The sequence below is a fragment of the Bombus vosnesenskii genome, unplaced genomic scaffold (genome assembly GCF_011952255.1).
Source record: "Bombus vosnesenskii isolate JDL3184/JDL3185 unplaced genomic scaffold, Bvos_JDL3184-5_v1.1 scf7180000013340, whole genome shotgun sequence".
Classification (NCBI taxonomy): Eukaryota; Metazoa; Arthropoda; class Insecta; order Hymenoptera; family Apidae; genus Bombus; species Bombus vosnesenskii.
In genome coordinates this window covers 1656461-1679596 of record NW_022882977.1, presented here as the reverse complement: position 1 = coordinate 1679596, position 23136 = coordinate 1656461, and the positions used below count along the sequence as shown (strand labels likewise).

The window sequence follows — 23136 nt, the reverse complement described above, 5'->3', positions numbered from 1 at the left end:
AGTACTCAAAATTTGACTACTAACTAACACAGAAATAGCTTTATATTTTACCAGATTATATTATGATCTATTTTCAAAAATTTATTTTGTTACAAAATATAACATAATATAATAATATAATACAGCCAACAACTATATCCAAATAATATAAACAAGAATACATTTTCCATTATATAATAAATGCATCTATCTACAAATTACAATGAATTAGAATCATTTTCAATAAATAATTTAAATACAACCCATTTTTAGTAACTTAACTAATAGGCAATCCTTCTTTGTTTAAAAGGTGATCTTTGGGATCCTCTAAATACTTAGGACCATCTCCAACTTTAGTGTAAATAATATATTTAAGAGATCCTGGTGCTTGTTTTTTTGCATTAATGTTATTAAATAGCTCCTAAAATAAATTTAAAATCATTTATTTTGGCATAGATCAAGTGATATGTAATTTTTATACAATAATAAAAATTATTTACTGGCGAATCTGTAACTTCATTAAGAGGTAACCCTCTCCTGTACTTTTCTAAATTAATTCCTGGTGGATAGAAATGATCTAATACTCCCACAAATTCTGGAACACTTTCTTCCAAGAGATACAGAGTTGCATTTGGTCCTGCATCAAAAGTATATGCAACCTAAAATGAGTAATATATTTAATTAAAATATTAATATATGTATATAAATTAAAATTGAAAAAATTGATGTTTCATATCAATACCTTTACTTCATTCACAGCTTCATTATAGGCATGAACAAGATCAACAATGGCATGCGAAACATCATTCATATAAACAAATGGTGGATATGCATCCAAACATACTGCATGCATTTGATTTGAATCTTTCATTGTATGTTCAGCAAATATTTTAAAATCTTTTTCTACAATTGCCTGTTCCATTCTCTTTATTCTCTCAGGAATAACATGTTTTATTCTGTATTGTACAAGATCAGATGTTTCCATGGTTCTTTTCATTCCAATTGAACTGGAAACTTTTTTCTTTGCATCATTTACCTGGCACAGAATATTTAGTCATAAATACATTTAGTATAGAACGTAAGATAAGATAAGAATTAAAATTAATACACACAACTAATATTAAAATTCTCATTTCTGGCCAATGAGAGGCAGGCACAATTTGTTTTGCTATGCTGTCAGCACCATTTGGTTCAGAACCCATATACCATCTTACAAAACCTCCCATAACACTTCGGCATGCTGAACCAGAACCAATACGAGCTATTGAACTAATGTCACCCTAGAAATCAATATTTAAATATGTAAAAATTATACAGATATAATATATAGAATTATAAAGATTATAATTATGTTAACTTTGCAATACCTCTACTTGATATAGTTTAGCAAGAGCTGCTACAAGGCAAGCATATCCTGCTGCACTAGAAGCTAAACCAGCTGCAGTTGGAAAATTATTTTCTGAACAAATATGAACTTTCCATTGATCTATATGATTGGAATTTCTTGCCCTTTTCCTAACTAGAATAGTATACTTTATTATTTAAAAGATTTCAAGATTTCTTTAATATAATTACATACTTTGTGTTAAACAATTTTGCAATCTAGGATTCTTGATATCTTCCTCCCTAAAAAGTTATAAAATTGTTTTAAAATATACCCAACTTCTCTATGGTAGATGATTATTTAACACTTACTGTCCATTTAACCAGATCTGATCCTCTTTAAAAGTTGGACTGATCATTACAGTAGTTTTTGTATGTAGCTAAAATTTAAAATGGATCAAATTAAAATATGCCATTCGCGTTTATTATTTCACTAGATATGATAATATGTCTAGCTAGATATAAAAAATAAATTGTATTTTTACATGATTTGTATCTAAGGTAGCACTAATGGAATCATTTACTGGCAAGATTAAAGTTTCATCTCTCTTTCCCCCTGTAAAAGAAAAATTTATATTTCTAGATCTATTTGAATTTCACAAAATCGGAAAGATCGTTACAGTGTAGTACAAATTTATTCTATTTATATGCAAAAATAAAAATTAGACTTTTTAAACGTAATAACGTAGCAGTGTACTTTGTAATACATCAAATTTGAAATTCAAAACGGCGGTCATGCGAATAATAGATATACGGAAACATTTATCTCTAATACCTTTTTAAATAAATTAAATAGTAAATATAATTTAATTACTATAGTAATTATATTACTGTACTGTGATTATTTTAAAAGAAAAGAAAAGCAAAAGAATACATACAATATTTTATAACGGCAATATTGACGGATGTGATACATGTAACGGTACTCATTTTCTCAATCTCCGTCGACTGACGCTTCTACTGCACAAGTGACTTTGAACTCACACGTGCATGGTATTCATACTTGAAGCATAAACTATTTATAAGCTAGATAAATAACCATATATCCCAATTTGTTACAATATATTTTTGATCAGTATTTATTTATTTCCTATTCCTATTTTATATTGCACAAAATTTCAAATTTTCGTATTTTAAAACTATATCTTTTCATTGGCTACGTGTAAGCTACAATAATATTTAAGTGACATAATAACTTTATGTATCAGCAAAAGAACCTTTATATCTATATTAATATCAAATAATATTTAAGTTTATTGTTCGCTTATTTATTTTATTTATTTATGCTTCATGTTTATTTTATTCATGCTTAGCAATTCGTTTTTAAACGCTCATCGATTACGCACCACAAGCTACTTCCATCATACCGACGCTACCAACAATATGTTTCGTAGTTTTTCTCGCAGATGGTGTTACTCCACGATCGCATTCCCGCTTCGTACTCGAGAAGCCGAGAGTAGTATTCAAGCCAGCCGGTTTTCAGTGTGATGCCGGTTGCGTTGACGGTGGGGGTGATTTGCACGGTCCTCGGAGGGCTGTACGAACCACGATTATACACGGCGGGCACGGTGTATATTCAAAGCGCGCGCTTGTTCCTTGGGACAGAACAACGAAAACTAAAATGAGAACAATGTGAGTGTTATGAAGAACTATTAGACTTCCAAAATATTCATCGATAACCAATTCCATAGAAAGTACCAAGGAACGAGAGGTACAATGTGGTGAGTCGAACATGGTGTATGAAAGGTACCACTTGACGTTATTAAAAGACGATGCGAAGGTAGTGGTGCGATTCGAATGATATTCTGTCCTCATCCCTTCCTCGTTATCTCGCGTGCATTTACAGCGAACTTATGCATCGTCGTTTCCTTTCTCTGAGCTCCGTTCGAGTTAGCACGCGGTTTCATAGCTCTGTTCGCGTCATACCAAAGAGACTTAAGAGTTCTGGCGTTCACCGCGAAAAGAAGAGAGGAATTTAATCCTTAACTGTTATCCGTGGGTCCGTGGGTCATGTAGGTGACCACAATAAGTTACATTTCTTAATATTAAGATATACATATATTATATTTTTATTCGATATTGTATACTTTTATGCAAGAAAAATCATTAATTATTTTCATAATCTTAGATATAAAATATTAAATAAAATAAGATACTTTGAAAATAAGTAAAACTCTACTACAACGATACACATAGTTGAGGGTTAAGAGGAACGAGGGAGAAGAAGAAAAACAAAGAAGAAAGAAAAAGCAGAAGAGAAAGAGATGGTAGGAATGGATGCTAGTGGCACGTAAGATATACACGTAGAATGATCAAGTGGTTGTATTGCGTGGAATAAGACCACGAACGACATAAAGGTGTTCCCGTGGGACGTCTGGTGGGTTACGGTGACCGAGTCACTCTGTCATCTGTTTCCAAGAAGAGAGAGGTCGGCGATCTGTTGTGTGTGTTAGTGTACGATCGCGCGGCATGGGGCATCGGTGTTGGTCCTTCACGAACGGTGGGACCTGAATGTGTGCATATTTCTCCTGGCTGACTGGCCTGCCTTCCATCGTTAAGCTGCATTCACAAAGGGAGCCGATTTTCGGGCAAGGACCGTGTCTCGGTCGTTCTTGCCGAGAACGCGAATCGAATTGGTTAATGAGGACTATCCGGCTTCGATCGTCCAATCAGCTAACAGGTAACATTTTTATGCATGGATATATTGTGGCGTCTTGTTCTAGCTATCTTATCATTAACCTGCGGATTTTTTAAACAAAAATGCATAAAACGTATATGATACAGAAAAATATATAAAACATCCGAAAGATAATATTCTTTATAATATTTAATTTAAGAAAATCAAATTTCTGCGTAGACCCTACGTTTTTGAGTTTTTAATTGTATTTATGAAAATATGAAGTTGCATAAAAATCCGCAGTCTACTTATTGTATCATAAAATTGTATTATTATAATGCTTTATTAATAGAAAGTGATATAAGCTCCGTTATTTGTATTTAGTATAGAGAAAATGAAAGGGTTGTAAGGAAGAAATTTGTAATAATTTTCTTCTTTATTTACTAACTGAAAAAAGTAATTTACTACATTAAATAAATATAACCAATAATGGTACAGGAATAAGTATGGAAAATATCAAAGTATCTTTCTTTAATGGGGAAAATTCTCCGTATATTATCTGGTTATTCATCAAACGACGTAATAAGTTGGTGGATTTTGTTTTATATTATTGATTTTATTTGTTCTATGAACAATGCTGTAGAGTAATGCTTTGGAATAATGTTTCTTTAATCGGTCACAGGTGAGGATTTATGTGACCAATAATTATTGGTAATTTTTGGTAAGTATATTTTTACTTAGTTACAAATTGATGTACTTAGTTACAAATTGAACGCCGCAATACTGTATTCGCGAACTTTATTTATTCCCTAAACTATGTTTCTCGTTAATTGGCCACAAGTGACGACTTATGTGGCCAATTGTCCAGGGAGGTATAGCTTTATTGATAACAACTTTCCGTATATTTAATTATAAATCGAACGAACTAATAATATATTAGCGAACTTAGGGACTTACTACAGGTAGGGAGGAACTTAGATAGCCAGTTCACAACATACTACTGTACATTGTACATAATATACTAAATTAGCTTAGATTTTCTCATAGATCGTTTTCGTCGCGTCGGTTTTGTTTTCAGCTTTCGTTTCTGCGGCGTACACCCAATGAGAAGCTGTATATCGGGACGCCGCGGTGTAAATCACTAAAACCGATGGATTTCGCACTGAAATTAACGACTCGTGCGAAAGTAGCGGGATACATGCTCACAGGCCGTAAAACGCGTTCAATAGCACGTGGGGTGGCTAAATGAGATTATGAGATCCTTCACTTTGACTCAGTTTCCAATGAGTCTCCACAACCTGCGAGCTCGAGCAATATTTATAAACAGTGTACGCTTAGTGATAGGTAGAAATTATATAATTTATAATCTTTCGTTGGGAAAATAATTTTTTATAATTATGATACGCTAATATATCTAATATTCTTTGCGGTACATTTTCCTCTTTTTTTATGAATTCGCAGTTGTTATTTAAAATCTTGGTTCATAAAACAGAAAGACCTTGATTCTTTTAATAGAAGTTTAGTATAGAACTGAAATTGATTCTTTTACAATCCCCCAAATTTAAGATATTTTTTTAACAATGGAAAATAAAAAATTTTCCTTACATTTATTACAATCTATTATTACAATCAAATATATATTATAATAATTTTAAATAATTATTTATTCGTTATTATCATCAATATTATTGTTATTCTACAACCGCAGGAAATTTAACCAGAGGGCTTGATTTTACCATAGGAAATGTCTTTTCATACAATTTGTCGTGGCTATTTTGAAGAAGTAATGAAAAGCTATCGTAATTGTGCGTCAGTGTAGAAATCAAGGAATTAGACGGGAAGATCGCGTTAAGGCGCGTTTCCTTCTCAGATTCTATTCACGATGGATGTCGCATTACAAACAGATCAGAGAGACGGATCGTGAAATGAGTATGCGGCGCGCGTTTACCGTTCCCCATAGTTATTGCCACCGTAGGTGGACGCAGGTTGTAGCTACAAAAACCTTCGCTTTGTTTAATCGAGCTCGTGTGAACGCCACCTTAATTCAAGTGTGCAGAAAAGTTGCATCCTCTGGCGGTATTTGAACTCTGCGTTTAGACGCAATCGCCTATCCCTTTAATAATCGACTCTCTCAGGATTTTTACTGTGTAATTTTTTATGCACGACCGATATTATAGGCGTATTTAATCCATTCCAAGAGATTAACTACTGTATTCATTTTATACCCGTCGGCGAGTGCTTGCTATACTAAGGAATTCGTTTTTAAATATTTTATACTCAGTTAAATTTTGTTCATTGACATCTTTTTGTTTGTATATTTGTCGAGGAAGATTTACGTATAGCGACTGTATTCTTGTTTTCTTAGTATTCTTTTTAGTAGTTTTTTAACTTTTTAATCTCTTTTCATTCAAGATATTAACATCTTCTTTTAATTCCAATTTTCTTTCTCTCTCAATATGTTAGCATATAATTTTGTAATCAAATATTGCTGAATATACTAAACTTGACTGACTTCTTTGAATTTATTTCTTTTATACTTATTTGTACGTATAAGGTCAACGGGTTTGCTTTCATATATTAATTCCGTTTTTCGCAATCAATATGCTCGAGTCTAGCTTATTAAAAATAAATCGAACAGTATTTAACGATTTTCCATGCCCATAACGAGCCTGTAACTTTCTAGGAATTATTTATGTGCATTAAATGTTCATTCACGGCAGATGTTCGCTATGATACCAAGAAAGAGTATGGGCATTGAATGCAAATTGTGTTTTCTTCGTAAAGCAATTCAGATTTCTTGAATAGAAGCATGTCTAATTTCAACTGATAGAGATACGAGCAATGAAAATTAAACATTACGGTTTTGTGTACTTATACAGCTTTGTGTTTCTATGATCACAGTTAACAAATCTTAAGTAGTATCTTAAACAGAAGAATATAAATTAACAAATTTTAATAAATGTATAGATAAAAGAAAAATTTAGTAATATTTAATAAATTTTGAAATTTATTTATTCTTTTTTTATCTGTAGAATTTAAGTAGGCATTCTATTTAGCAAATATTGTATCAAGCTCCAATCGTTTCCCCCTAAGGAATAAGCTTAGCCACTCTTTTTTCAGGAAATATTACTTTCTGGTCTGCGATAATGTCAGAAACATTACTGTTCTTTTTCTTCGTCGCTCATGATTCCATGGATATCAGTTGGCGTTAAAACGGATGTAATAAAATTGCTTCCTATTCCGCCTTTTATCCATACTTGTTATTCATAAAACCTTTTCTTTTCACATTTTTCATAGCATGGTTGAAATACCTTCGAGGAAGCGGGAAATACTTCTCTTCTACATTCCAATATTTCAGATCCTATAAATATACCAAAATAACATTTTACATTCGTGGAAAGAAAGTAACATAAAAATACATAAAGAAACACTAGCGCCATCTACCTTAACGTAATTAGTGTCTCTATAACATTTTTCCCTCACTTTAGCAGTTTACTTTATAATAGCATTCTACACGCGTTTCATTAATGCAATAAGATACTTTGATCAATTAGCTTTTTCATGCTTCACAGATTCGGTTAAGGAATCAAGTATACATGTGGGTATATATGTACATGTTCCGCAATGGTTATGGAGAGATACAAAGGCGGATAAAGCCGCAGCTGCCGCATGGTGTAACAAAATCGCTGGATGACCTTACTGCGTGGTCCGAGAATTCGTTTACGAATGGACCCAGTGAGCCGATCGTCGTGAATTCTAGTTCGAAGAATAAATCCAGCTACGACTTGTCCCTCTGATATAAGGTTCCCATCTATCGTCTCTTCTTTACCTTTGCTCTCTCGCATCTTCGTTCTAATCCCCCTCCATCTCGTACCCATGGTTTCCAAGGCTTCCTATAACGGGTGTGATCAAAGAATCATCATCGTACACAGCGAATCATTGAAGTACTTAAACGCTTACCACAGGAAACTTTTGTGTATATATTATACGTGTTATATAAAAGATTTTGGAACTTCATTAGCAATGTAATGAGTATTGAAATGTATGTAAATGTTACGAGATATTTACTGTATATGTAAGTATATTTAGCAAAATGTTAGTATGTAGTATGAATAGTCATCGTAAATAAGTAATAAGTGTTAAAGATAGTTTTATTGAATATTGAGGTTAGTGTAGAGATAAAAATAATGCAGATAACCTAGAATTCTTTTTTATTTCTTTTATCTAATAATATTGTACGAGAAAGCTTTAACGAATCTGTTCAACTTTTTTGATTCCTCTTTTGCAGTCAATTCTTCCATTTCGATTCACACGTGACATCTGTAAGTCCTGCATATGTGTTTCTCTTACTTGTTGAAATGAATCATCTTGGACATGAATCACAAATCCGATCGATATATTCATTCCCTTTCGCCATCTTCTTTAATTTCCCTGTTATCCCTCTGATATAGCATTTCATACTTGTCAATCCTTATATCTATACACACATTATTATATTGTTGTATATGTATTTTAATTAGGAGTATTCAGGACAGATTAAAGCTTTTGAAACAATGTTTGAAGGACAATCGACTTTTATAAAGATATTAGGAGGGGGTTAAAAATGTTAAAATGAAATAAATTTATGTAAATATGAAATAAAATTTATTTTGTAATAGGTCATATTGAAAATTGTGTAATATGCATTTTTAAGATACTATTGCTTTCTTAATTTTTCTTAAGATAATTCACTTGTTATATTTGTAATATGAAGTGTATTTTTCTTGAATAACGAGAAATACAAGGAATATAACTCTCCGCTAATTCGTGCCTGCTTTTAGTATATTATTTTATATAATATTTTCGTTATCTTCAGCCGTAAGTTAAATGCAACACACTGCACGTGCCAGCGAATGTAATTCGTGTAGAAGAGTTGAAGTCGAAGGTAGTTCTGTTTTCGCAAGGGACTAATGGAATCACCGTCACGATAAAATCTTGCCAAGTACGATTGATATAGAAGGCTTCTCTGCCTTTTTCACTCTTCTCCCTGTTCCTTTCTTTTTCTATCTCATTTACTCTGTAAAGTAAAGTTGTTTCGCCCCTCGAGGTTTTATTTCTCGAATCTCACGCAAGAGGATCTTAGGATTTCTCGCAACCCTCCAACGTACTGTAATTTTCATGAACTCTGTGTATCCTTTTTGCTTAAGCTGCGCTGCGTTGTTAAAAGGTTGGGGTTGTTCGGAATACAAGTGTGCGGTTTACATTTATTAAAGGTTTATTAAGGGAGAATATACGGAGGGTTCGAGTGTAAACTACTGAAATTGGATTTATTGGGGTTTTCGATGTGTTGTATACACACATATATATACATAAAAGTTTTTCATCGTAAATATTCAAATACTTTTATGAACCACTGTATAAGGATTATTGTTAAGGGCTTCTACTTCTTTTCTATTGTTATTATATAAATAATATAACACTTAGCTACTCGATGATATTTTGGTATTTGAATTTCAGAATTTTTTAGACCGAATTTCTTAATTTTATAAATTAACAAATTTTCATTTTTGCAGTAGATGACGATTTTCATGCTTTACGTGCTACGTGCATGGTTTCGTTAGAGGTTAACAATTCCAGGCGACTTAAATTTAACAAAAGAAAATCGTGTTCTTAAATTCGCACTATTTTTCTCCCCTTGAAAGGGCTTTTCAATGAAGACTGAGATTAATCTTGACAAGTTTTGTTACGTTTCAAGAATGATCGTATTGTTAGAAGTTGAAAGGGACGAGATAGGAGAGGCAATTTATTATTTGCTCAACGATATTTTTTTTTTTAATAAAGTAACTTTCGATTTTTAGATAACATCATTACAAAAATTAATCTTTTACGCTCGAGAGGCTCTCTAACGGTATTATTGAAGATTAAACAATAAATAATAAAAAGTTCTCATTACAGTAACATATTTAACCTATAATCCATTACAACCGATCTAGGTTAGGTATTTATTTTGCACCAATCTAATAATACCAAATCATACGAGGGTTATACACTCTCGGGATAAATAATGCAGAATTCTTCTCATAATAATACAAATACAAGGAACGTAAATCAATTTTTTAATCAATCAATGACATACATAAATATTAATCTTTTACACTTGAAAGCTCTTCTAAGTTAAGTAACAAATGATAAAATATTAGCATCACAGTAACATACTTAACCTATATCCGTTCCATTCGATCTAAGTTAGGAATTTATTTCCCATCAATCTAATAATACCAAAACACGCGCATACAGATTAAAAAAAAAAAAGTTCGAGAATTAGCTTTTACGATAAAGGACCGACCACCTGGCACTTCTACACCATGAATGAGAGAGGACGAATCGGTGGGATTCGTGCATTGAACGCGGGCACAGGAAATCGGCGCTTATTCTCGGCCTCGATGCTATCTTGAGGCTTCGACGAGCCTTTTTGTTCGACCTGGTACACAGCTCGATCAGAAAACGTCAGCCGTGCGTCAGCTATGCTCACGACTGACCTTGAACGCGGTACCAGTTGCAGCACGTGGATGTACAGGTTCGATCTTTCTTTCTTTTTGAAATCCCAGGCCTTAAATAGAGATTATATGTACTATTTTCAGAAAGTAATCAAGGCTCGATAACGTGGAAAGAATAAAAGTACGATGAAGGCTTACAGTGGTGAGCAATCTGATATACTCAAGGTGAATTTATCAAGGTGATTTATTGCGGCTAGATTATTATGGTGGAGCACCTGGCGCGATGTTGGCAGGTTTGGATTTAAGAATCGAAAATAGAAAGAGAAGTTTAGTTACTTATGTACAACTATTTATTTTATTATTTTCATTTAGTAACCTGGCTGTAGTATTAGAATTTTTATTTTTTAATCTTACTCTTATTTGAACTCTCATGTCGTGAAGGTTAGGTTAATTATGAGTCATGCATTTCGCATTTCAATTTGCTATTGCACTTTTATTGCAAATTTATGTAGATTATAAAACTTGAATTATTAGAAATCACAGAATTATAAAAGCTATAGCAGTTATATTGGGAAATAAAAAGAATAAAGTATAGTATCCGGTTAAAGTATAGTATGTCTGTTCGGCGGTATTTTAGACCGCTAAAGTCGAAGCTGGGCGTCATTTTTCACGGAAATGAACTGTGTTAGAAATTCGGTCTTACGAACATATGGACGACAAAAATCTTCGCTGTAGAAATCCGCGTAACACCGTGATCATACAGAGCGGCAAAACAACAACTTACTGTTCTTTGTATGATCACGGTTTAATGGCGGCGGCCGGAAAATAAAAAATAACTCTAACCTAATTCAATACTCAAATGCATACGCAATATTACACCTTATAAAATGTGTCATTTTGGCCGAATATTTTGCAGTCCGGATACTGTACAACACTCTCCATATTATCGCTACAAAGTAAACATTTGATGTTGAAATGTGGAATGATCCTAGCCATAACCAGCTGAGAGCCGAAGCGCAAGGTTGACCCACATTTTTTATCCTAGGTTAGGTTATTCTTGTCGTCAGTCGAACTAATCTATTCGAAATATAGTCGAAAATCTATCTGATCCATGAATTTTTACCTTTAAATCGAATATCAGAGAGATTAATAGGGTGGTGGCTACGTACAAATCTTCCGACATCGATTTCCTATCCAGGCTTAGTCAGTTTCCTGTCCGTTAGTCAGCAGGCTGAAAATCTGTGACTCGGTGGTCGCAAACATTCCTGCTTCCGTAGGCTATGATAAATGTCTGGTATCTCGTATATACAGATTTTCATATAAATACACATGATATAGTATTGATTATATGACGTAATATAGTTCTTCTGCTCACCTTCCCTTTTATTTCAAACTTATACTAAAGTTTGTTTTTCTAGAAATCAGGAAGTTGTTTGGAAAATTTTTTGGTAGGCGAGTTACAACAGATTAGAAGAGTTTCAAAGATTATAGTAGAATTAATCCACAAGATTTACAACGAAATGAAATTCATTGCATATCACCAAATTATTATATTAATTTATTAGTATACCATTATATTGAAACTAAATAATCTATTTGTAACAGTTACTAGTTAACAATTAATTGATTGTAATTGATTACCGCTTCTTTTTCTTGGAAACTAAATTCCGGTTCTAGAAGATTACTAAAGAGCCTTCTAAATCTATATTTTTCATGAAATGCGTTTCATAAAGTTTTATTTAATTAAAAGTTATCTATTTAACATGTCTAAAATGGAAAACATAATCGCAGAAAAAGAATTCAACAGCGGTAAGTCGTAAACAACAGCGTCTCCAAATCATTTTTTTTTTCATATTTGTTTGGACAGGCAGATTTTAAGTCGTGAAAAATATGTACGCGAGAGAACAATGTTTCTCAACTTAATCTTAGTCTCTAAACGTAGGAAGATAAAGAGGGAGCTAAAATAAGAAGGGAAAAGCGAAAATTTTATGAGTGAAGGAACGATGATGTCAAACGATAATATTTGATATAATGTTTCAGCGAGACTGGACGAGCATAATCGAATGAAGCTGGGCCAAGCATGCCCTCTAAGAAGCAATACAATCTCGTGCATAATGACGAGTACGACACGAGGATACCACTGCATAGTGAGGAGGCGTTCCACCGTGGAATTGTCTTCCACGCCAAGGTAATCAAACATTAAACGCTTTCCGATTTTCACAGCCAGCGGCTGCCCACCGCCCAAACGAGAATTTGCGAGCCGTTGAGCTTCTCCCACTCGTATTCGCATCCCCAGGCAAATTCCAGGTCCCCACGTGACTCTAAAGAAACTGGTATATTACGTGTATAACGTTTCATTATAAATTTCGTTAAGGACGATGATAATGTATTGAGGTTTATGGATTTTAAAAAGTAACAAATAATTTTTACCACTCCTGAACTATTGAAATTTGTGAATGTTCGAAAGATTTGATATCCAGTAGAGCAATTCTAAGATCACAGGACCTTAAATTCAAAGAATATGAAGTTGTGGGATTTGTGTTAGAACAATTCAGCATCGTGGAACTTTAGGCTGGAAAATTCTAGGATTATGTAGTTTGGATCAGATCTAAATCTTGATTTAAGGAATATTAGGATGATAGGACTTAAATTTACTACTATAAGATTTTATCAAGACATAATTGTATCCCTCAATTTTAAGTTTCCTGATTCGGGAATACGTAATATCGTGATGCCACCAGTTGAGTTTCATCATTTTGTAGTTACTTATCTGTCTTACGTTATTTGATTCTAGAAAGGTTTCTTTCTGGTCGTAGAATCTTAGGCTAGCGCCACCTGAGTTATTCGTTCGTATAGATTATAGATCACGTTTATCATATCCTATCAAATAAGAATTCTTGATATAACCTTCCCTGTAGATACTATATATATCAAGGTTTTAAAATCGATCAGCAGACGAAGTTTACATTTTAAACCCTTCGACTGTAGAACTGCTAGAAACTCGATAAGATAAAAATCATAACCTCATGTAACATACCAAAGCTTAGTTTAATCTTTATTGAAAAACACAAATCATTATATGCAACCCTGGAATTCACTATATTCGTTATTATTGCTAGTGGATGTATTAATTTAAGACCTCGCTATATCGGGAAGGCTACTGTACCACGTCACATAACCTTAAAGGACATTCATATCGGCTTTCACAATTTTAGATATCCTTTGTATCGAATATCTCATAGTGTAAAACTTTCCTTTCTCAATTTACCATTTCTAAGATTGAAACTGTTCAATTACTCACAATACCTGTAACTACGATTTTAAATTACGGATATAATTAATGGTGTATTTCAATTTGTACCTCCATTATTTACATCGTAAAAGCTCGAGTTTTCAATGAGAACACAGCGTGGTCCAGTCACGCGCCAACGATCTTTCCATTTTAAGTGAGTTCCGAGAAAATCGTAGCAAAGGTAGTAACAGCAAGCAACTTTATCGTGCCAATAAGGCGTAATTTCTGGAGGGAGGCCGCGTTGTCTTCTGAACACTAGCGGTTATTACAACTATAACATCGGAAGGGGACAGTTATTTCGCGGGAGGTAAACGTTAAACCTTCGAAACATGATCGGCGAAGAAAAGTGCTGAAATGAGAATGGAAACAACAGCTGTCTAACGGATATCTGGATTATGTCCCGCGATCGCAGAATACACGAAACGGTAAAATTGTATGGTCTTATATTTGTTTCTTTTTCAAACAGTGCGAATATTTTGGTTTTTTATTTCGGTTGAAACTATTAATTGTGATGATTTTTGTTATCAGAATATTTTTGTTAATGCTGGTAATATTCGTTTATATTTAATATCGAGTAAATTTTGTCATAGTACATTTGGAAAGATAATGTATGTATTTCATATGAAAATTGAATAAAGTATAGATTCATAAATTTTGATTTTAGATTAATAAAGTTTGGTTGTCAGGATAAAACTTCTTCAAATATTGATCGCAATATTTTTGATTTTTAATATCGTGGAAATTTTATTGTATTACATTTGATAGAATAATTCACGTATTTTATAGTGTATCAAAATTAAATAAATTATGAATTCATAAATTTTGTTACATACTATTAGGTCGTCCGAATAGTTTCTTTCGTTTTATAAGGAAGTAATGGATGCACAACATTTTCTGTTTTGTATTATTTTATCGAATTACGTACGATCCATTTTGTTCTATCAAGATAAAGATTACAACGTTCGACAGATTAGGTTTCATGTTTGTATAAAGATGCGTTGTTGTAAAAGACGTGTCTGTGAAAGGAAGACACTTTTCGGACAACCTGATACAATTTTTTTGTAATATATAATTTAGTTTTTGAGCTTGCAGTTTATAGTAGTGTAGCTATATCATGTGAGTGACTGAAGTTCCGTTCTCTGGCGCTTTCCAATTGTACCATGAAGCCATTCACGTTGGTCCCGCTTTCCCGAAATACTTGACGAGTGACGCTGTAATTTACTGCACAATTCGGGCCGTTCGAATGGCCGCATAAAACCGCAAGTGTTTCCAAGAAACTGAAAAGTGTATCATTCCGTTACGCCGTTACGGAAGCGGTCAATCTGTTTGTTGAGAATATACAGGGTGATTTAGAAAAACAAAGTCGCTGAAACAACCACCAGTATTTTCTTTTAAAAGTTTTATATTGTTGAAATAAAAATTGAGATACGCATAGTATAATAGAGGCTTTATATATATTATATATTGCTATATAAGTATAGTGTCTTTATATAAATATCATTCTAAAACATATTTATTCAATTTTAAAATAATTAATTGAATCATAGAAGAAAATACCTATTTTATTAATTAATATATATCAAGGCTCATTTGAGTTTATACATATAGTATATGTAGATTATATACTACTACATTCGCTTAACACACAAATCGGTCCCAATACGCATGCGCTTCATTTCAATGTATCCCTCACGAGTCACGTGACTTCACTGCCGCTCGCAGCACGAAAAATGACATTGATCAAATGCAGGTAACTACTGTAGTAATGATTCATATAAAGAAACAATCATGTATAATTAAGTCCCATAGTAGTTTCAGCGACAGGTGATAGGACTAAAAAATCAATATTCGTTCACTTCTTCGAACAGTACACGATTATGACACAACTTATAACCTCTATAAATCATCGGCAACTGTAAGAAAAAGTGAAGAAACTTAGGTGTTTAATCGATGACTACCTATCGACTGCAACAATCGCAACAATAACGCGACAGAGGGAATATTTTTGGTTGCGGCACACAAGCGGGTAGAAACAGGACCGTGACGTCATTGTGCACGTGTTTATTCGAGCGCTGCGCGTTCGTTTCTCAGAAAGGTTAAAGCTTTCGCGTTCGTAAGTTCGTAAGCTCGTAAAGCGGCACCGTAAAGCGGTCACTTTGCGAGGGAACGTCGCACCGAAGCTATTCGCGTCGTTCTTCAGCCGTTTCTCTCTCAATGACGTTTGGCTTTCCGCGCTGTGTTCCAGCGCCAACGTGGTCCCCTAGAGCAGGCCCACTAACCCTCTGCTAAATGCCATGTGACTTGCAAGTCACATGTATGTATATTTCTTCATGTACATTACATTTTCAAGTCTTATTTCCCTTATGCAAATTCGCATTTTCGAGAATGTAATTAAGACGGTAGAACGTCCACAGAAAATTTATCTACCAAATACACATTACAGAAAGGATTTATATATTTTTTCATATTATGTACATTTTGTGCAATTTTGCTATTCTACTTTCCTATAAATGCATAAAAATTCATAGTCTATATTGTATGTGTCACTATAATACTTTTATTTATTGTATTATTTATCGTATTGTATTTATTGCAAATTAATGTGAGAAAGCAATTGTAGTTTCTCTTTTTCATAAGCAAATGTACTGCAATGCAATTGCATGGTATCATATTATAAGGGATAAGGTAATAATTTTTTTTTTCTTCATTTTTGTGCGATTGGATCTAAATTAGAATTCTTGGTTCTAATATTTATTTTCACTTATGTAGAGCTGGAATATAAGTTCTTTTTATTGCCCCTTTCCGTTTGTTTTTTTTAAGTTTTGAACTCATGCAAATATTTTTTTATTGTTTGTTTTCTTTTCTTCTCTCTCAAGATGCGTTCTTTCATTTGAAACTCATGGAAGTGGCTTCACAATATTTTGAATAAACTCCTTTTTAGAATCTATCAATTTTTTAGTGTGTATTATCTTTTTTCTTTTTTCTAAATTTTTGTTTTATTCTAACTGATGGTTGTATTTTCTGAATATTTTTCTACAATTCAATTTCCTTGATACTTTTTCAAATTTTGTTTCTGTAACTGTATTTCATCAAACAACGATGTATTTTATAAAAATTCATTTTCGAACTGAGTTAGATCTTTTACGTTTATTTTTTTTTTTTTTTTGTCTTATTAAATTTTTCAATGTAGGTCGAACGAGCCCGATTTTACTAACGCTGCCTTCTCATTGGATTTACTAGAGTTTACTTCCTAGCGATTAATCTTCGTTTTCCTAAGTCCAGATTTTTCTGGATATATGTATACGATTTACTTCGAATTTTGAACGATGAGAAATATAATATCCTTGAAAGCCGCCTTTGGATCTCTAAGCATTTAAATTCAATCTTGCACAGTGCATTCAGCAAAGTTAATAATTCAATAAATCAGTTCTTTGTAAAAATCTCAGTCAAAAATTTCTTTTATTATAATCATTATATATACAACATTTCTTTATTATAATTTAATTTTTATACGAATTTTTTACTTTACTATATATTTTATTTCTTCCTTGGTATTATAATATACTTCACTGTGACTATAGTTTAGCGTATTGCTAACAAGGATTCAGAAGAGGAAAATCAAAATACATTTCGCTGAGTGCGTCCCACTTTTCCGGAGAAATTTTTCGCCCTAGTAAAGTCACAATAATTTTAGATACGGTTGATCCTCTTGGCAAAGACGTTCGCGTTGCGTTTCTTTCATGCGGTACGAATATCCGGGAAACTTGGTCACGCCTCGATCATAGATACATTATACCTTATCTCCACCCCTATGTGTTTTTCACTTTAATATGGAATGCATTTTCTACCCTCTTCTCGAACATTTTCTGAATTTTTTTAACAGTATATAATGTTCCATTCAGATTATTAATTTTTATTATTTATGCATAAAACTTAGGCTATGCAGATCAATCATGTTTTCTATATTAAAGGCTACTGAACTTGCAGATTACTTTCTATCCGCTGTATGTATGTATTTAGGTTCTAGTGAATTGCAAATAATCAAAAGAATAATCTCTATCGAATAACAATAATAATTTAGAAATATAATTTAATAGAATAATTCAGCTGTAAAAATCTATTAATCAACTTACAAATTTTTATTATTATTAATTTCTATTAATTAAATTCTTTCCCAATTAAATTCTTCCTTAATTTAATTATTTCTGCTGCACAAGTTTCATAGTCCCTAATTCATTTCTTACAGTCGCATTTGGATTTCTCATAATACTTCCTATATGTAGATCTGTACTAGCCTTGTCACCTATGGAATAGAAACACCACTTACGAAGAATTGCTTGCCGGCGCAGCGCAGCTGTTAAAATATTTAAAATGCTGCGAAGAATGGCCGATTCACCGCGTTGCGCTCGCGATCAATCGCGAATTCGAGAAATTCGATCGTTTCTTGTGGCGTGTGTGGGGATGACCACGTGTGCATTAAGAACACGTGGCCAGGTCATCGTTTCAATGGGGAAATTCTAAATACAGCCGCTTGGTCGCGTTCAGCGCGTCCTCGTGTACGATCTATGCATTCTATATAGGGTATACAGTTTAAATAGATGTAAAAAATCTTAGAAATTATAAAAGACAGAAAAATTATAGGATATCAAAAAGAACAAGTTATACTGAGTGTTTTATTGACCTTGTACCGACTTTGAAATACCCTGTAAAAACACAATTATATTTTTAAATATACGGGATTGAAAAGTTGAAAAATTGAAAATTATGTTTACTCGAGGAATTATTATATTTGTCGTTTAATATGGAAAAAGACATTATTTTTCTGTATGTACAAATATTAAGATTTCTAGGATTTTTATTCCCAATACTACGTGAAGTGGTTCTATGGTGTATTTGCTACGTAATTCAAATAACTCTCCTCTTTCATTTTCATTTTGGAACCTGCACAACTGTTTACTTATTTCATAACGAAGGAATCTGTTCTTTGATCTCGTTAGAGTCGATGAAAAATCAAAGAAAATATTTATTTTCTTCTTTTTGATCTATTAATTTTTATTAATCTCTTGCTGTTCCATCGTACGTCAATAACCAAGCTACAACAGAACATTTCACGATTTATTCCGATAAATCACTGGCCAAGACGAAGCGCGTCGCTGCATTTAGCGAACCTATTTCCGGTTATCTGTCTTTGATCTTTAGCCGGTAACCCCCGGCAAGTCGAGCTGTTTTGGCATTCTCAAAACAGTGGTAGAAATCAGATGTTCACTACCATGTCTAATAATCCGCTTTTTATTCTGTTTCGATCAGAATAGAAACTTCCGATTAAAATAGAATTAAACGTTTATAATTGCTATCGTTATATTTCAGAATTAAGATAAAATTGTTCTTTAAATCTTTATAACAGGTATATGATTATCCGAACTAATTATTGTTCGAATAATTGAATAACTTTATTTTCATATAACATTTTGGACATATGTGAAATCGATGCTTGGTTGTTAAATATCAAATGTCATTTTTCTAAAAACCACCTTTGGTCAGATACGTTCATTATTTGAATCAACATGGCACAACTGGTGGAGGTAAGTCAATATCTGCCAGCCGCTGGCATGGAAAGCAACGAGTAATAAGAAATCCAGTCTGTCTCTAATTCCTTCTCTTTTATACGTTTGTCTGTAGTTCATCGGCTCTATGGAGGTTCCTCGACCGACCAGCCGAGTGGAGATCGTGGCGGCGATGCGAAGAATCCGCGTGAGTTCGCATAATCTCTAATTAACCGCGAGGACGCTCCCGCGGGCCAGAGTTGGTTCGTTTATTTCAGCCTTATTCTGTCCTCAGTACGAGTTCAAGGCCAAAGGGATCAAAAAGAAGAAAGTGACGCTGGAGGTATCGGTGGACGGACTAAAAGTCACTCTTCGAAAGAAGAAGGTAATTGCCCCTGTACTCGTGCTCGTTATCCGATTGGTTGCCCGCTATTGCGTGTCCGTCATAATTGCATTGTTAGTTCTGTTTTTTATTCTTTCCTTTCTGCTTCTTATCTTTTTCCTTATTCTTCTGTATGTATGTATGTATGCGACAGTGTCATCTGTCGTTCATATCTTCAAATTTGTCCACTCTGGAATGCAGCGGTTTTCAATCATTTCGGGTTCTTTAGGGTTCGCATAGTTATAGTATGGAAATACGTGTTAAATGTTGACATAAACGTACGCGTTAAAATGTCATAAATATTTCACAAACCTTATAAAATCATGAACATTGTAATAAGCAATTAATGGCGGCTCTGGTGTGCCTCAAAAACTTTCCCGGATACTCCCAGGGAACTTGTACACCAAGTTGAGGACCTTTGCTCTAATGGATGATCGTCTAGCACAGATTTGATTTCTTGGGCAAGGTATAATAAGGTTTTAGTAATATGCATTGTACCTTGCGAGGATAGTAGATAAAGTTTGAATACGTGTTGAGAACGTAATAGTGAATATTAGTAAATATGAATGCTAAGAAAGAAATGTAAAATATTGTGAGTTAAATACACTGTTCTAAGCGATATTAAGTTCTGGTTAATGAATACCAAGCGTTAAATTATTAAATAAATTGTAGATATTAAATTGTAGATATTAAGTATCAAATGCTGAGTACTGAGCTTAGAATATTAAATTACAAGCTTTGAATACCAAATATCAAAAAATAGGTGTCAAACATTCTTTCGCAGAATTTGTCAGTTGAATGAAATCTCATCTTGTATCTGAAACAGATAAACGAAATACAATATGTATCGAGATATTCAATAAAGTGATAAAAATTGCCGCTAAAAACAGAAGATTGCATCGTAATATTTTAACGTTAACATATGAATTACTCAAAACAGCAGGGTCTGATTTATTACGCCATGCTTTTTGGCTTGTTGCATTGGTCTGTAATATATGTATACCTCTTGACTATATTTACATTTTGTTGTCCATTATCATTCAGCGGGAGTAAATCTGTTCTAAAATGAAACATCACGTGGAAAAAAAAATGTTTTCATGTGTACATATTTCATCAATGTGATGATCTAAATTTAAAACAGAAACTTTTTTATTTCTCTCCGTCTATTATGAGCGTCACGTATGCTTTCTTAACCTAACTTTTCTTTCTCAATCAAGTGTCATATTACATTCGAGACACACTATTCTAAGCTTCAATTCTCTCATCCGAGACTAACCTACAAATCATGAGATTAATGAGTCGTTATTTGTCCTTTGTTTTCACAGAAGAAGCAGCAACAGTGGATGGACGAGAATAAAATATACCTGATGCACCATCCCATATATAGGTAAGCTAAATCGTTCGCTTCTCTCATGGGAACATCCTGCGTACTCTGTGTACAAGAACAAGTTTGCTATAGTTCACCAATTACCGCAACTTCCGATCAATCTTTAATCTAATTATGTGCAAACGTTTTATAATTATAAAATTATATTAACCGGTTCCTACTGTGTAGTATCTTTTTATAATCATTTTTTATATATTCTATTTGGAAATACTTGTTTGTAGATCTGCAGATTCTTTTAATGTTCTGATCTAAAGTGATTGTTTATATTTGTTACAGGATATTCTACGTCTCTCATGATAGCCACGACTTGAAAATTTTTAGTTACATTGCCCGTGATGGAAGCAGTAACACGTTTAAGTGCAACGTCTTCAAATCTAGTAAAAAGGTAAGTGATGCGTGTCAAATTATTTATATTCTTTATGTGACTATGATGAATTAGCTTAAATATCTGTAATGTCATCAAATTTCAAGTACTGATATAGAAAATGATATTAAAGTAATTGGGCATAAGCTACTAGAAAATTCTTAGTACAAAGGTGTAGTTAGAATTTGTATGAGTTCCTTATTCCTAATTTTAAATATATTCTACAAATTTATACTTTTATTCTTAAATTACGCAATTCAATAAATTCAAGACTTTATTATTCCAAAGTTACAAGATTAAAATTCCTAAAATCTTTGCGACAAAATTTATTAATCTTAAACAAAAAATTATACAGTTAAAATCCTTAGAATCTTTCCCAAATTTTCATTAATGCTGAAATTAAAAAACTAAAGATTCTGAAATCTGTTCAAAAATTTTATTAAATCCTACAACTAAAATTAAAAAGTCTAGACACCTAAAAAATAAAAAAAATTTAAATACTCTACAATTTTCAGAATTGCTTAAACTTAAGCTAACTGTCTCTAACAATTTTTACACAGAACGTAGTAGAATTCTTGTTCTGTAGGGTGTGCATAATCATCAAGCCATAATGTTACGTGGTGCACGTGCGTACACCCACAATTATTCCCGCGGCGCAAAACTGTGTCGCCTGGCATTTTATCAAGTCACGTTATTGTAATCCTATAAATAACCGAGCCATCCCTCTCGAGTTCTTTCATGCACACGTACACTTTTGCTCCCTGACTTTTCTTTCTCCCCGTTCTTTTCTTTCACTCTCCTTTTTGTTCTGCCTGTTCCAGCTCGATTGAAGCCTTCCTGTTCCTCTTTTCGCCTCATTCCACGTTTCTTCTACTCGTCACAGCTAGAATCAACTTGAACCTCTTCCTCATGCAATCACTATAGTCATTTAAGCTTTTTCTGGCGAGTCTTCAGGGTAATTTAGATGGATAAAAGATGTTGGTTTATTTCTTGATGTTTTGATGCGAATTGGTCTTTATAATGCCTTGAAAAAATTGCAAATCTTGCATCCTGTATAAAGATAAAAAAGTTGAATAGTTCTTAAAGAATTTTCTTGGAGGATTAGAGTTTGAAGTGTGTGGAGTATAATTAAAATATCAAAGATGCACGTAGATCACGTGTGAGTGCTTGTATGACTAGGAAACTTTAAAATGTTGTAATGTTCTTAAGATAGCAATAGATTTTTATGTTTGTAAGACTTCCTGGATTTCTACTCTATCTTCTGTGTTTGTAGGACTTTTTTGCAAGGTTTATCTTTCAAGATCTACTAAACATCTCATTACTGGATCATAAACTTCTGAATATTTCTGATCTTTAATACTCGTCATTTTCTTCAGATGATAGATATTTTAGAATTTCTTGTAGAAAGTTTTTAATTTGAGAAATTATTGGTTACTTTAAGATTCAATGTTCCGCCGTAATAAAATCGCATTCTTCTAAATTGAAATTAAATGTAAATTAAGTAGAGTTAATTAACTTTTAATTTCAGTACTTGAATCTTGCAGAGTTCCTTTTTTAATTTTACAAATTCCAGAAGGAAATCTTTAATACGATAACATCAACTATAAAAAGCTACAAATTTTCATAAGATTCTTAGTAATTCATTTTCATTATTCAACAGAATCCTTTTCTACAAAACTGCAATTTTCGAAAATTGCAGATTTCTATATAATT

The 23136-nt window shown here is 32.9% G+C and overlaps 2 protein-coding genes and 1 long non-coding RNA gene across 4 annotated transcripts in view; 1 reads left to right on the top strand and 2 right to left on the bottom strand.

Annotated features, from left to right (window-relative positions):
- Positions 1-39: 39 nt before the first annotated feature.
- LOC117236200 (diphosphomevalonate decarboxylase) lies at positions 40-2340 on the bottom strand. Its single transcript, XM_033498934.1, has 9 exons — positions 2241-2340; positions 1848-1918; positions 1675-1742; positions 1559-1605; positions 1347-1498; positions 1092-1259; positions 722-1015; positions 480-638; positions 40-400 (listed from the first exon to the last, which is right to left on the bottom strand). Exons 1-9 carry the CDS (start codon positions 2290-2292, stop codon positions 257-259), a joined length of 1155 nt encoding a protein of 384 aa, XP_033354825.1. The 5' UTR covers positions 2293-2340; the 3' UTR covers positions 40-256.
- A 497-nt stretch (positions 2341-2837) lies between these two features.
- Positions 2838-23136, top strand: part of LOC117236199 (carboxyl-terminal PDZ ligand of neuronal nitric oxide synthase protein-like) — a 38807-nt gene continuing 18508 nt past the window's right edge. Inside the window, exons 1-6 of one of the 2 annotated variants that reach the window (XM_033498929.1) lie at positions 2838-4042; positions 12496-12643; positions 19427-19498; positions 19586-19675; positions 20998-21059; positions 21336-21444. In XM_033498929.1, coding sequence (XP_033354820.1) covers positions 12536-12643; positions 19427-19498; positions 19586-19675; positions 20998-21059; positions 21336-21444 — 441 coding nt within the window. In that variant the 5' untranslated portion in view covers positions 2838-4042; positions 12496-12535. Of the gene's footprint in view, positions 4043-12495; positions 12644-14027; positions 14173-19426; positions 19499-19585; positions 19676-20997; positions 21060-21335; positions 21445-23136 lie in introns of those variants that run through there. The other variant, XM_033498930.1, reaches the window with a different exon arrangement.
- On the bottom strand, positions 19669-21340 carry LOC117236205. Its single transcript, XR_004493812.1, has 3 exons — positions 20419-21340; positions 19985-20128; positions 19669-19862 (listed from the first exon to the last, which is right to left on the bottom strand). It is a non-coding gene; the product is annotated as an uncharacterized LOC117236205 (long non-coding RNA).

Bases quoted from the DNA above. Each gene is read 5' to 3' on its own strand.
- LOC117236200 (XM_033498934.1), bottom strand. From the start codon at position 2,292: ATGAGTACCGTTACATGTATCACATCCGTCAATATTGCCGTTATAAAA. The intron at 639-721 runs GTATTGATATGA...TACTCATTTTAG, and splicing joins AAGCTGTGAATGAAGTAAAG to GTTGCATATACTTTTGATGC. The intron at 401-479 runs GTAAATAATTTT...AATTTATTTTAG, and splicing joins ATGAAGTTACAGATTCGCCA to GAGCTATTTAATAACATTAA.